This window comes from Hippocampus bargibanti, linkage group LG16, assembly GCF_051943395.1.
Source record: "Hippocampus bargibanti isolate YZ-2025 linkage group LG16, ASM5194339v1, whole genome shotgun sequence".
In the NCBI taxonomy this organism is placed as follows: Eukaryota; Metazoa; Chordata; class Actinopteri; order Syngnathiformes; family Syngnathidae; genus Hippocampus; species Hippocampus bargibanti.
The window spans coordinates 1,868,738-1,882,865 of record NC_142749.1 but is presented as its reverse complement, the minus strand read 5'-3'; the positions used below and the strand labels follow the sequence as shown (position 1 = coordinate 1,882,865).

General features: G+C 42.4%; 1 protein-coding gene across 4 annotated transcripts in view; it reads right to left on the bottom strand.

The window, feature by feature from the left end:
• Nucleotides 1-3,284: 3,284 nt before the first annotated feature.
• tiprl (TIP41, TOR signaling pathway regulator-like (S. cerevisiae)) overlaps nt 3,285-14,128 on the bottom strand; it is a 44,220-nt gene continuing 33,376 nt past the window's right edge. For 2 of the 4 annotated variants that reach the window (XM_089016992.1, XM_089016994.1), the window contains 3 exons: nt 7,453-7,548; nt 4,955-5,017; nt 3,285-3,485 (listed from right to left, as the gene is read on the bottom strand). In XM_089016992.1, coding sequence (XP_088873118.1) covers nt 3,363-3,485; nt 4,955-5,017; nt 7,453-7,548 — 282 coding nt within the window. In that variant the 3' untranslated portion in view covers nt 3,285-3,362. Of the gene's footprint in view, nt 3,486-4,954; nt 5,018-7,452; nt 7,549-8,932; nt 13,178-13,495; nt 13,633-14,128 lie in introns of those variants that run through there. The other 2 variants (XR_016117850.1, XM_089016993.1) reach the window with 2 other exon arrangements.

Here is a 14,128-nt window from a genome sequence, read left to right as displayed (position 1 = left end):
AACCGGACCCTTGGAGGGATGATCAGAACACTTCCCCCAAAGTCTATGTCCAAATGGCCACAAATGTTGAACATGTTGACTTTCTGCTATAACTGCACAGTACATGAGACGACGGGCTTTGCATCGTTCTATTTGATGTTTGGACGTGCCCCTCGCTTGCCCATTGACATCATGTTCCATCATGTCTTGGAGAACGCCAATGTTGTCAGTCACAATGAGTTTGTGAGCACCTTGAAGACAGACCTTTCTGAAGCCGCGCAAATTGCTCAACAGCATGCAGCCAAGGAACAGACCCGCCACGCCCAGATCTACAACCGCAAAGTCAAGGGGTCGCCATTGGCTGTTGGTGACAGATGGCCGAAACTGGGATCAACTGCTCCCGTACTTGCTGTTTGCCGTGAGGGAGGTACCACAGTCTTCTACCGGTCTCTCACCCTTTGAGTTGTTGGACTCTTACAGACCCCGGGGGCTGCTGGATATCGCCAAAGAGGCTTGGGAAGAGCAGCCGTGCCGACAACGTACCCTCATCGAGCATGTGGGGGACATGCGTGAAAGGATGAGGGCCATTTATCAGATAGTGCGAGAACACATGGAAGCGGCCCAACGACAGCAGCAAGCCTCCTACAATAGACCTGCCCAGCTTCGAGAGTTCAAGCCAGGGGACAGAGTGCTGGTCTTGGTGCCAACCGTGGAGTGCAAGTTCCTGGCATCCTGGCAGGGGCCCTTTGAGGTCATCGAACGCATGGGGGAGGTAAACTACAAGGTGAGGCAACCTGGTAAGAGGAAACCTGAGCAGATTTATCACATTAACCTCCTAAAGAAGTGGCATGCCAGAGAGGCGCTGTTTAGTTGCCTACCCCCCAGCGAGGCGAAGGAACCGGCCAGAGAAGACGTCCAGATGGGTCCAAATTTGTCCCCACACCAACGCCAGATGACCCTCGAATTGGTTGAGCGTAACCAAGACGTCTTCTCCTCCATACCTGGACACACAGACGTGGTGCAACACGAGATACGCACCATGCCTGGAAAAACAGTACACCAGCGTCCATACCGTGTGCCAGAGGCCCATAAAACAGCTATACAGGAGGAGATTGGATTGGATTGGATTGGATTTGCCTTTATTAGTCTCACAGTGGAGAAATTTACATTTCACAGCAGCAAAGTGATGAAAGGAATGAAAGTAGAAAAACAAAATACATGAGCTGCTGGAAAGGCAGCCACTCTCGGGGCGCCGTCTTGAAGTCAAAAGAACAAAAAAAACCTAAATAAATAATATGACAGCATAGAGACAATATGACAATCCAAAGACACAGAGAGACATTCATTCTTCAGGACTTGCTGTACCCTCTTTGTGATGACATGAAGCAGAGATCAGGAAGATGCTGGAACTTGGAGTAATCGAGGAGTCCAAAAGTGCGTGGGCGAGTCCGATCGTGTTGGTCCCCAAGCCAGACGGGTCAATACGATTCTGTAATGACTATCGGAAGTTGAATGAGGTGTCCGAATTTGATGCTTATCCAATGCCTCGTGTTGACGATCTCATTGACTCCCTGGGACAGGCACGCTTCATCACCACTCTCGACCTCACAAAGGGATATTGGATTGGATTGGATTGGATATGCCTTTATTAGTCTCACAGTGGAGAAATTTACATTTCACAGCAGCAAAGTGATGAAAGGAATGAAAGTAGAAAAACATCAAAAGAGAAGACAGCCTTCGCCACACCTGAGGGACACTACCAATACATCAGGCTCCCGTTTGGTCTCCATGGAGCACCCGCCACGTTTCAGCGCCTAATGGATCGGATTCTCACCCCACACAAGAGGTACGCAGCAGCATACTTGGATGATGTCGTCATACAGAGTCCCGACTGGGAGAGTCACTTACCCCGAGTGCAAGCTGTGATTGACTCCCTCAGAAAAGCAGGTCAAACCCAAAAAAGTGCAGGTTGGCATTTGGCGAAACCAACTACCTGGGCTACACTATAGGACGGGGGCTGGTGAAGCCTCAAGAAGCAAAACTACGGGCTATACAAGATTGGCCCCAACCCCTTACCAAGAAGCAGGTGAGGTCGTTCTTAGGCATGGCTGGCTACTATAGACGCTTTATCGCTCACTTTGCTACTATAGCAGCCCCCATGACAGAATTGACGACCAAAAAACACTCCCGATTGGTGAAATGGAGCCCAGAGGCCGAAATGGCCTTCGCCAATCTAAAACAGGCACTGTGTTCCAGCCCGATCCTGGTGGCACCAGACTTCAGCAAGGACTTCATGGTGCAAGCGGATGCATCAGAAGTTGGTCTGGGGGCTGTACTCTCTCAAGTACATGGAGGAGAGGAACACCCCATCCTGTACCTTAGCAGGAAGCTGTTGCCCAGGGAAAAGAACTATTCCACAGTAGAGAAGGAGTGCCTTGCCATCACATGGGCGCTAGTCATTGCGCTTCTATCTCCTGGGAAGACGTTTCACAGTGGTCTCTGATCATGCTCCTCTCCAATGGATGGCCCGGAACAAGGAGACCAACAGCCGAGTAACAAGGTGGTTCTTGAGTCTGCAGGCCTTTAACTTCTCTGTTGTCCACAGGGCTGGCAAGCGCCAAGGCAATGCGGATGCCCTCTCCCGAAGGGAGGCCTTCCTGGCCTGTTTCGCATCCTTCACCCCGCCGAGGACGTCGGTCTCAAGGGGGGGGGGATGTGTGATGTCACGAGAGGCTGTGTCCTGGAGGGCAAATACATCCCCCTAAGATGGCTCCACCCAGAGAGAGTCTTGGCCCCATCTGGTGGAAGGCAGCAATTAAAACCACATACCTGCAGCTGATCAGGGCTTGATTGGCAAGCAAGGCTCTTAAGGCAGAGAGCCTCTGAGTGTGGAGCTTGGGGAAAGACAAGCTCGATTGCTGTGCTCTGTGGAGAAGTTGATTGCTGCGTGGAACTCATTGCCAGTTGGGACCACACGACAGGACACTGGATTTGGACCTTGCTAAGGTGGCTAGGCTACATGAGGAGGACGTCAAGAGGGGTGAGGCCTAGAGACTCTTGGAAAAGAACTCCGTCTTCAGTTTTACCTCAGAAGAGACTTTATTTTGATTTAAGTATTGGAAGAGACACTATTCAAACCTTTGTTGCTTGTGAATTCCTCCCCTGAAACCTTTGATTGTTTGTTTGTATCCAAACCTGTCGTCCATTGCACTTCTTGTCCTGTCCCGCTGAGAGCCAGCCTCTCATGATATCACTATATATATATATATATATATAAACTATATAGACCAATTTTACAGGCATGATGGTGACTGTATTATTTATTGTTTGATGAAGTCAGTGTTCTGTTTAATGCTCAACAAAAACAATGAAGAATAAACTGGTCATTCAAGGTCTTCATCAGCAGCCGCCTGCTCCGGAAATTCCAACTTCTCACACACTCTGAGCTTGAAGGTTAAATGTTGAACAATCTCATTCGGATCGGTGTACAATGAAGGAGGAACACTCTGAAAGACGGGAAAGAAATTATATTATGACACCAATTGGAAAATATTTTCTAGAAACTTGGTCTTCATTGAAAATTTTATTTCCAACTGTATTAAATTTCATTTCTTAATTTGAGTTGACTTTATTTAATCATTTTCCAAATTCAAAGGAACAGTGGGACCTCTAAAATGGAAATAATGTGCAAGATGTAAATTATTGTCAATGAAATGGATGTTTGACTGGCAAAGAAGTTCTTATGTCACATGGGTTGGTGGTCGACAATGAGGATTTTGTGAAAAGCTGTTGCCATAGAAATACATCAATCACCAAGAAAACATTTCTTTTTAGGTTCTAAGCATGCACACAAACTCTTGAAATTATGTAGAGGCAGTAGGCCTGGAAAAATCATCAATATTAGTTTCTATCTATAGACTACAGTTGATGCTTGTATTATCAGAGTAACCCCCCTCCCCAACATTTTGAAAACACAAATGTTTCCACAGATTAGTTACAAAGGGGTAGGTTTCAATATTTACAGTGGACTGATGGGCCGTGGCCAACACGTGACAGTGTTGGACCACCAGAAGTGCACTATTGTCCCGTGCTGTCACATCATCATTTGGCCTGATGGATTGAAAAGTCTCCAAATACAGCGAAAATAATAAAAAAAATCAAACATCAACTTTGTGTCAGTGTTTTAAATAGGAACACCATATCGCGTGCAGTTCATTTATTTATTCCAAATGAGAATTCAACATTTTGGTCAAGATTTTACCAGGCATCATGAAAGTTGACATCTTTGATTTGCTTTTGCGGGCCACTGAAAATGATGTGGCAGGCAAGAGCTGGTCCCAATAATAATAATAATAATAATAATAATAATACATTTAATGTCAAGCGCCTTTCAAAACACCCAAGGACAATTTACAATAAAAAACAATACAAACAAAGCAGACAACAATAAAACCATAAGTAAAATGATAAATAATAAAATAGCAGCTTGAACTAGACATTGAAAGCAATTTTAAACAGATCAGTTTTGAGGTGGGACTTGAAAATAGGGAGGGAGTCAATATTACGGATGTTGGGTGGAAGTGAATTCCAGTTTGGTAGCAGAGCGGCTGAAAGCTCTGCATCCCATCGTGGTGAGACGGGGAGAGGGCACATAGGGGTGAAGGGAGGATGAGGATCTGAGGGACTGAGAGGGAACAGAGATTTGAAGCAGGTCAGACAGATAGGGAGGGGCAAGGTTATGGATGGCTTTGAATGTAAACAGAAGTATTTTGAATTTGATCCAATGTTTAACAGGGAGCCAATGGAGCTGCTGGAGGACAGGTGTGATGTGGTGAAAGGAGGGGGTTCTAGTGATGATCTGGGCTGAAGAATTTTGGACTAGTTGGAATTTATGGAGAATTTTCTGATTGACACAGCAGAGAAGTGAGTGCCGAGAGTTTGACAAGAGTGCTTTAGATTGTTGTACAAAGTTTACCTTAAGTTCTGCTATGTTACTTTCCCTTGTGCAGAACTCTCTTAACATGTACTTCTGTCCAGCCTGGAAGCAAAACAAATTGTGTTTCAAAAATTCTACAAATAAATAAATCCATCTATCCATTTTATGAACCGCATTTATCCCCACAAAAGTCGCGGGGTGCTGGAGCCTGTCCCGGCTGTCTTCTGGCAGGAGGCCCTGAACAGGTTGCCAGCCCTAAAATAGTTAATGTTGCGTTGTACAGGCACTGCGCGCAATATATCATCTGCAGCATTGTAAATTCGGATTGGATTGGATTTGCCTTTATTAGTCTCGCAGAGGAGAAATTTACATTTCACAGCAGCTAAGTGATGAAAGGAATGAAAGTAGAAAAACAAAATACATGAGCAGCTGGAATGACAGCCACTCTCACGGCGCCGTCTTGAAGTCAAAAGAACCAAAAAAAAGTTGCAAACCATTACAGTATTCTACCATGCACGCATATAGTTGCTCTTGTAGCCACTTTTATGTACGGTACATATAATACTTTGAATCGAATTTTCATAATCAGCCAGAATTATTGATTTTCACAGCCAATGTTCCGTCTAATTTTTTATGTGTCTGAGCAGACACATGAGATTTAGTGGCGAGCACGGCTATGCTAAGTCAACCATTGCTACCATTCTCCGGAACAGAGAAGCCATCAAAGGTGCGTCTGTTGTAAAAGGTGTTTCCGTGCTCTCAAAGAGACAGTCTCGGGCAATCGGAGAAGCGAACTTATGTTAATTTGGATTAACGAAAAGCAGCTAACCGGCGACAGCGTGAGTAAAGCTATTTTATGCGAGAAAGCACGGCTAATTCACGCCGATATCGCCACGCGGCAACCTGGAAGTTCGGCGCTTATTGAGGATTTTAAAGCCAGCAACGGATGGTTCGAGAACATCTGAGGGCGAGGAGGAGCTGGCTGCAGCATCAAGTGAGCTCATCAAGGCAATGTTGGCAAAGTGGAATGATGGGCAGGCTTTTATCGAACAGTTCCATCCAGAAAAGACTGTGGCTATTACAATCATCAACATGATGATGCCTCAGTTTCATAAGACCTTACAAGCAACAGGTGTCAATTAAGAGGTTTTTAATCAGCAAAAATGATGAAGAGTCTCCAAAGAAGCACTTTCTTAAACTTCTCTTATTCTTAAAATAAACGTCTTCAAAGAAGTTTATTTCTTTAATTACAGTCCTCATGTAATGTGCCTCTCTTTCCAAACAGCAATTCCCTCTGACCTTCGACCTCCAACACCATTCAATCAAGCCATCAATGACCATCATAAAGTTAAATAAAATGACTTTATTTTATAGAAGTTTATTTTTTTAATTACAGTCTTTATGGAATGTGACTGTTTTTCCAAACAGCAATTCCCTTTGAGCTCAGACCTCCAACGCCATTCCATCAAGCCATCAATGACCATCACAAATGCAAATAAAGTGACTTTATGATATACAGTGCAGTGTATTCCTTTCATAACAATACAATAGCACATTTATTATACATAGAATAAGGTATGTTGTGTGTAGTTTTAAGGCTTATTTAGTTGAAAAGTATATTTTGTGGAAACCCGGGAACGGATTATTCCCATCCTTCATTAATTTTGTGATACACACTTTTTGGCTTACACATTCTGTCTGGGAACCAATTACGTTCGTACGCTGAGGTCTCACTGTGTATATATATATATATATATATATATATATATAAAATTGGTCTGATTAACTAGATTATATCAGTTCTAAAATTAGATGTTAAGTATAGTGAACCCTCATTTATCGCGGGAGATACGTTCCAAAAATAGCCCGCGGTAGGTGAAATCCGAGAAGTACAATGTAGTCAAAAAATATATAGATATTTTTTTAAGGAGTCTTTGTCCGAGAGAAGAACATTGTTATCGGTAGTTGTTGGCACTCTCTTTTTTGAGAATAGAGAACAACTCATGGAGCATTCTGCTACAAAACCACTGTGTTTGATTTTATTCAGATTTATTTGAAGTGTTGTTTGCACTGTTGTTTCGTTTACTTTGTTTGTTTGCACATTTGCATGCCATTAATAAAATTAAAAAAAAGAAAGACAAAAAAAGAGAGTGCCAACAACTACCGATAGCAATGTTCTTTTCTCGGAGAAAGACTCCTTCCCCAAAAAATAATGAATAAATAAATAAATAAATAAATAAATAAAATATAAGATATATATTTTTTCTCTGTTCTCCAAACAAAAAGAAAGACAAAAAAGAAAGAGTGCCAACAACTACCGATAATAATGTTTTCTCAGGGAAAAAAAAAACAAAAAAAAGTTTTTTCCCCTGAAAAACGATCCGCGATGCACTGAAGCCGCGATAAGTGAACCGCGAAGTAGCGAGGGATCACTGTAATGCGTTTGTTTTATTTTATTTTGTGCGCTGCATAGATGTTCTTGTGCGCTGAGCATGAGCAAGCAGTGTTTCCTTTAACCGTATGGCCCGTCAACTCACCTCATGATACAGGCGTGTGTCATTTATTCTGATCAGGACACCATCCACTCGTAGGAAAAAGCGCAGCAATGTGAAGAAACTGGTGGGCATCACTCTCTGTATGGCATTGCATCACATCACATTCGCACAGGCACACACAAAATAGGGTTAATTTAAGAAAATAGAGTGCAAAAGAAAAAATGATTAAAATTAGTCTGCAAATATTTTTCTAAGGCTGAAAATTGATTGGGTTCGGGACAATATCACTTCTACTTCTTGCTGATGTGCTGAACAAAACACACACAAGAATTCTAATCATGTAAAATAACAAAACAACTATTTGTGCATGTGATAGAGAGCTAGTGAGACAGGCAGAGAGGTAACATCTGAGTTACGACCGGGTTCCGTTCCGACAAAACAGTCATCAGTCAAACGGTCGTAAATTGAAAAGCATTCAGAATGGCAGACGCAAGGTTTATACAACAGAATAGAAAGCAATGTCGGTCTGTTGTTTTTAAAGAACGTTTTCTATTGAATACTATTATATACCAAACTGCTTACAGTTCAATTATAAATCTTATAACTTTTAATGTCATTTTTATCATTTTATATTTTGTATTATCCATTTTTATTACTATGTCGTTCTGCTGACCCAAATACGCACAGCTTACCACGCATACGCGCTGTTGAAAAAATTGCTCTCCCTGCGACCGAAGAAGCCAGAAGAGGTTGCCCAACACACATTCTCTGACTTAGGCGGACGCTGAAGGAAAAAAGTATCAAAGAGGCGGTGGCGGCGTGGACCAGACGCGCGTTCTCGTCGCGCCTATACCCCGCGCCCGAGCGGCAACGCCCACCCGCCTTGGCGTCGGTGGACATGCCCCCCTGCTGATGCCATTGTGACAGATAGCGCAACACCATCACGCGCTGGCTGGCCAAAATTGCCATACACCTTTGTGAAGAAACAGTTATTTTGTATCCTCATTTGGTGCACTGCTGTTATATTCTCTGTTAAGATAAATGAGGGATGCTTAATGTTGGGAACACAGCCACAACGATACATATGTCCTTTGACAGCGCTAAAAAAATCCCAGCGAAGTTGATAAAGTTTATCAACATCGCAGGGATAATACTAGTGGGCCTCAATCTGCGGTACATATGCACCTAAAAGCCTGCCTCTTTGAGACTTTTTTCCTTCGCCGTTCGCCTAAGTCCGACCGTGTGTGTTGGGCGACCTCTTCTGGCTACTCAGTTTGCAGGGAGAGCCTTTTTTAAACAGTGCGTATGTGTGGGAAGCCGTGCGTATTTAGGTCAGCAGAACTAGAGAGTAATAAAAATTGATAATACGAAAAATAAAATGCTAAAAATGACACTAAAAGTTATGAAATTTGTAATTGAACTGTAAGCAGTTTGGTATATCATAGTATTCAATAGAATAGAAAACCTTTGAAAGCAACGGATGGACATCGTATACTATTCTGTCGAATAAACCTCGCGTGAGCCATTTTTAATGATTTTCAATTCACGACAGTTTGACTTACGACCGTTTTGTCGGAAAGAAACCCGGTCATATCTCCGATATTACCTGTATATATATATACAGTGGAACCTCGGTTTTCGAACGACTCACAGTTCGAACAAATCGGAGTCCGAACAAAATATTCGAGAAATTCTTGCTTCGTAGTACGAACAATTGGATTTGGAAGGCCGGTACGACGCGTGAGTGCGTACGCAAGGGTGGGATGCTGAGTGGCGTACGTTTGTATCGCTCTCTTCGTGACCAACTGTTGTCGCTTGCGGACGTGCTGCGTTTTGCTCTCGCGCTTAATATAGGTGTACGAAGAGTTTTAGCCCCTAATCATGCCTCCAAAGAAAGTAAGTGCTGCTACAAGTCAAAAAAGAAAAGTAGTGCGTACAACTATTGCATTTAAGAAAGAAATACAGTGAGACCTCAACTTACGAACGCCTTATCTTACGAATTTTCATCATATGAACGCCAAATTTATGAAAATTAAGCCTTATTATAAGCACTGTTTTTATAATACACACCCACCATCGCCGGTCCATCAAGCACACGACCTTCAGATCTGGCAGAGTGATCTTCGGCGGAAGCACTCGACCGAACAGCGCTCCAGCCGGCGCTACTTTCCATGCCCCTTCACATTGAATGCACACGTTGATCGCCTACTTGCAGCTTTTTGCTGATAATTTTACTATTATGGGACCGGAAAATAAACACCACAGGCTCGTGTTCAGCCTCAGTTCAAATGTGGTGCGTTACTATGAATAAATTGAAGAAACTACCAGCCGTACACGTCTACTCTGCTCTGTTTATTTGTCATCCAAGACTTGGGGTGCGTTCAGGTTCGAGAATAGCGCACGACTTCTTATGACTCTAGGCCAGTCATGGGCAAATTACGGCCCGCGGGCCACATACTTAGTCTTTGTAATCCGGCCTCCCGAATTTGCCCAAATTATAGTAAAAACAGTGTCTGAAACTCATGGCAGATAACTGAAAAGTTGCCTGCCCCATTTTTCACAACTTGAAGCACAATGAGACAACTAATCACATTAAAAAACATTGTCACAAAGTATAACGTTTTTTTTAAATCAAGAATGTACCTACTACAAATGCTACCTTGCTTAATTTACGGTAAATGTGCATGGCTGTAGATTTTGCTGCAGTAGTCGATTGTCATTGTGGTGCACAACGCAACGTTTGCATTGCTTCCTACAAGCCACTAAGCCCCTTTCATAAGTCTCACGTACATTTTACAGTCACGGATTAATGTAAATTTACATTTTGTAGCGTCACATATGTTGTTAGCTTCTTTTGAATCTTTCTTCTAGGCTGAGGTTCTGTGCATCTATTTTGGAAAATGACATGCAATTGCACGATTTTATAACGCTTGCAAAAGTCCAGAAGAAAGAAGCAGGCTTCTGATTGGCTGCCGTGCCGAGTATGCAAATTTCACTGCAGGTAGCCTATGTCTGTGTGCTCGGCGACGGTACACGTGTATTGTTTGCGCGTGAAGGCGAGGGCGTCAGTGGAGAGTTTGTTGAGCGCGCAGGACAAACCATCTATGATTTGGCGGAATTTAACACAAGTAGGTATTATTGAGCTTGAATATTTCGTTGTGGAATAATATGTTTTGAATGTTGAAAGTGATTCCATTTTTCAATAAATGTTGATTTCTTTAACTTTGCCCCTTCAATGAAAACTTATTAAAACAGACGCAATCTTGATGAATCACAGTGCATATGTTATTTTAATCTACAGTAAAGTCTCGTTATATCGATATTCAAGGGAGTCCGAAAAAATATCGATATAACCGGGACTATCGATATATCCGACCCTGTTTGCATGTAATTTTCTCCGTGCGTGCATAGAAATAGTATCGATATAACCGGGACTATCGATATATCCAATATCGATATAACGAGACTTTACTGTATTTCCATTTCCTCCTCCAAGTATCTGCGAAATAGTATGTAAACGCCATATTCATTGAGACAAATTTATTAACAGATCAGGGATATTTTTCACATTTAAAAGACAGTTAATAAATTGGGTTCTTACTGTGCTATGAGGTTTGTACACACTACATTTAAAGGACAACCGGCACCATTTTTTTTTTGGTTTCCCACTGACATCAGAAAAACGTTTTATAGCATCTAAAATACCCAAATCAGGCAGGCTGATATTTTTAGTTAAATGAAAAGCACCAATAAAAATGGCCAGTCTCAGAAGGTCCCACCCCCTTGTTCGTGACGTCACGCCAAGACATCTTGACTTGCTCGAGAATCAAAACAATGGCTTCAGATTCGGAGAAGAGGCTTTCTTGTTACTCATCCAGTTATGAATATGATTCAAATACTTCAAGGAGGAAATCATAAATGTTTGCAATTGATTCAAGGAGTCCTCCCATATCAATTTGAGCCGTCAATGACAGCAATGTAGCACCTAGAAAATGCAGAAGATTGCGCCCAAGCTCAGTTAGAAATGGGCTGATTTGTCAGCTGGGAATTTGTGTCAGCGAATATCAAATAGTTGTCTTGGTGCAACAAACAACGATTCACCATGGCGTTATTTATGTGTTTTCCTTCTAATTTCGCCATCAACACGGATCAACACGAAGTTTGCATTGTGTGTCGCTTTCTCGAAAACATGACTTCATGAATATTCAGCGCAAGTCTTAAAACGTAAACTATAGCTATATGCTGTGGAATCTTTGTAAAATACGCTCAGTCAAAGTCATTTGAAGTGATTTTATAAATTATGGACATAACTTGACCGGAGGCGTCGGTTGTCCTTTAATGCTTTAAGTTTAGTATTTCCGGGCCAAACACTCCCTCCAAATGCTCCTGGCCCGGCCCCCCTGTCAAATTTTAGAACCCAATGCGGCCCGCAAGTCAAAAAGTTTGCCCACCCCTGCTCTAGGCTGTTTGAAAGCATTGTCTAACTGAATGAGTGGTGACAAACACTTGCCAACGTTTTTGTGTTGCTACACTTGAACGCACCACCTGTCAAGATGCGATAGAACTGATTGTGATTGGCTAAAGGGTAGAGTCATGTATCATGGTAAGCCAATCAGAGCTAGTGTTTTCACACACACCGGACCAGCGTGTCAATAGTCACGCTAAATTGTCACGTGCGAGTTGATAGCTCGGTCGTGGCTGCCGCTCGCGACACTTCAATTTCATTTCATTTCAACGAGTCATTGTCACCTCACCAGTGACATGATTACGACGAAAGTGCATCGCTATGTCTTGTGCTCCAAAAGTTTGCTTGTGCTCCAAAAGTTTGCTTTGCACGAGGTGATTGTTAGACGCGAGTGTGCCATTTTATTCGCCCCGCCCGCCTTCTTTTGTCACGTTTTATTCCTTGTCCGTAGAATCATCGGACTCGCGCCTTTTGTTTTCATAAAATCTCTGCCAGCAACTACGGGACACGAAGTGAATGCAGATGTCATTGAGGAGCTTGTTGCTGACCATAATGAGGTCATCAACACAGAGAATTTGATTTGCCTTCAAGAGGACAAGCAGAAGCAGACCATTCAACAGTTGATGTGCAGGCTTTTATTGAACAGTTCAATTCAGAAAAAGCTATAAGAATCATCAACATGATGAATGATAATGTGATGCCTCAGTTTCGTAAGAACTTACAAGTCAGAAAGCAACAGGTGTCAATTAAGAGCCATCAATGACCATCACAAATGTAAATAAAGTGACTTCAATATACAGTGCAGTGTATTTCTTTCATTACAATACAATAGCACATTTATTATACATAGGATAAGGTTGGTTGTGTGTAGTTGAAAAGTATATTTTATGGAAACCCGGGAATGGATTATTCCCATTTTAATGGTTTCCCATGGGAATTTTTTTTTAGATACACACTTTTCGCCTTACACTCTGTCTGGGAACCTGTCGTGCGGCGAGACAGCAAGCAGGTGGAAAGTTGATAAAAGTTCACTCAGCCAGATGCAGGAAGGGTATTGTGAGTTTTCTTTATTTGAAGTTGATATCAGTTTTCGGCAGACCACAGGTAACACTGCTCTCCAGGTTGTCCTTTGTCCCTCTTCTTCCTCCTCGAAGTGACTGGCTCAGGCTGGCTTTAAAGGTGTTTCACCTGGCCAATCAGGTCTCAGCGGCAATTGGCCATTCCCAGGTGGTTGCAATCACCTTCTCAGAGTCAATTAGTGGTCGCCCAACTCAACTGTTTTGGATGGGGAGAAATGCGCACCTTTCTCCCATCCAAAATCCATGAAACACAAAATTATTTAACATTTCTTTTAGCATCATGACAGAACCAATTAAGTTCGTAAGTTGAGGTCTCACTGTAATAGCAAAATATGAAGGAGGTGTGCGAGTGTCTGATCTGGCTAGGGCTGGGGTGCTCAAACCTTTTTCAGCAAGGGAGCTACTTTTGAAATGACCAAGTCAAAATGGTCTACTCATTATATTTATTGAGAAATATAGTGAAGATTATTGCAATTTATGTTGATGTATATCCCCATATGTTGCACAACACAACATAATTATGTCAATTGTTTGCCATTACCTGAGTTCACTCTGATAACTGGCAGACGAGACAACCGCTCGCAACTTGAAAATGTCATTGTGAAAAAAAGTCATCCTCTCATTCCGTATGAAAGTGATCCGTTTTTTCACCCCTCGTCGGGTGCAGCATGGCGATATCTACGAAGACACAAATAACATAAACATAAATGTAACCCAGGCTAATTGTACATTAGTAAAGAAAATAATTATGAATAGTTTTTTTTTTTTTACCTTTGTGGTGGTCAGCAGAAGGCGCAGGTGGACGGAGGAAGGAAATTTATTGTTTGGAAGGAGAGTCCCCTTCTATAAAAACTCTTCTGTCTGAGGGGTGCTCACACGTTCAAATCTCTTTGCTATGGATGACTCGGATACAGGATGTTCTTTTCTCTTAAAATATCTATCCAATGACACTTGCTCTCACTCCCACGGTCACATCACTAGATTTCACAGCCTCCTTATTCTTTAATATTGTACTGATCGTAGATTTCGCCATGCTGTATTCCCTACCAGGGGTGTTCAATACGTCGATCGTGATCGACCAATCTCCATGGTACTATTGGTAGATCGCAAGACAAGGTGATGTGACATTGTCAGGAACTGACGCTTAACAAATCAAGTGGAGTTCTTTTGAAAA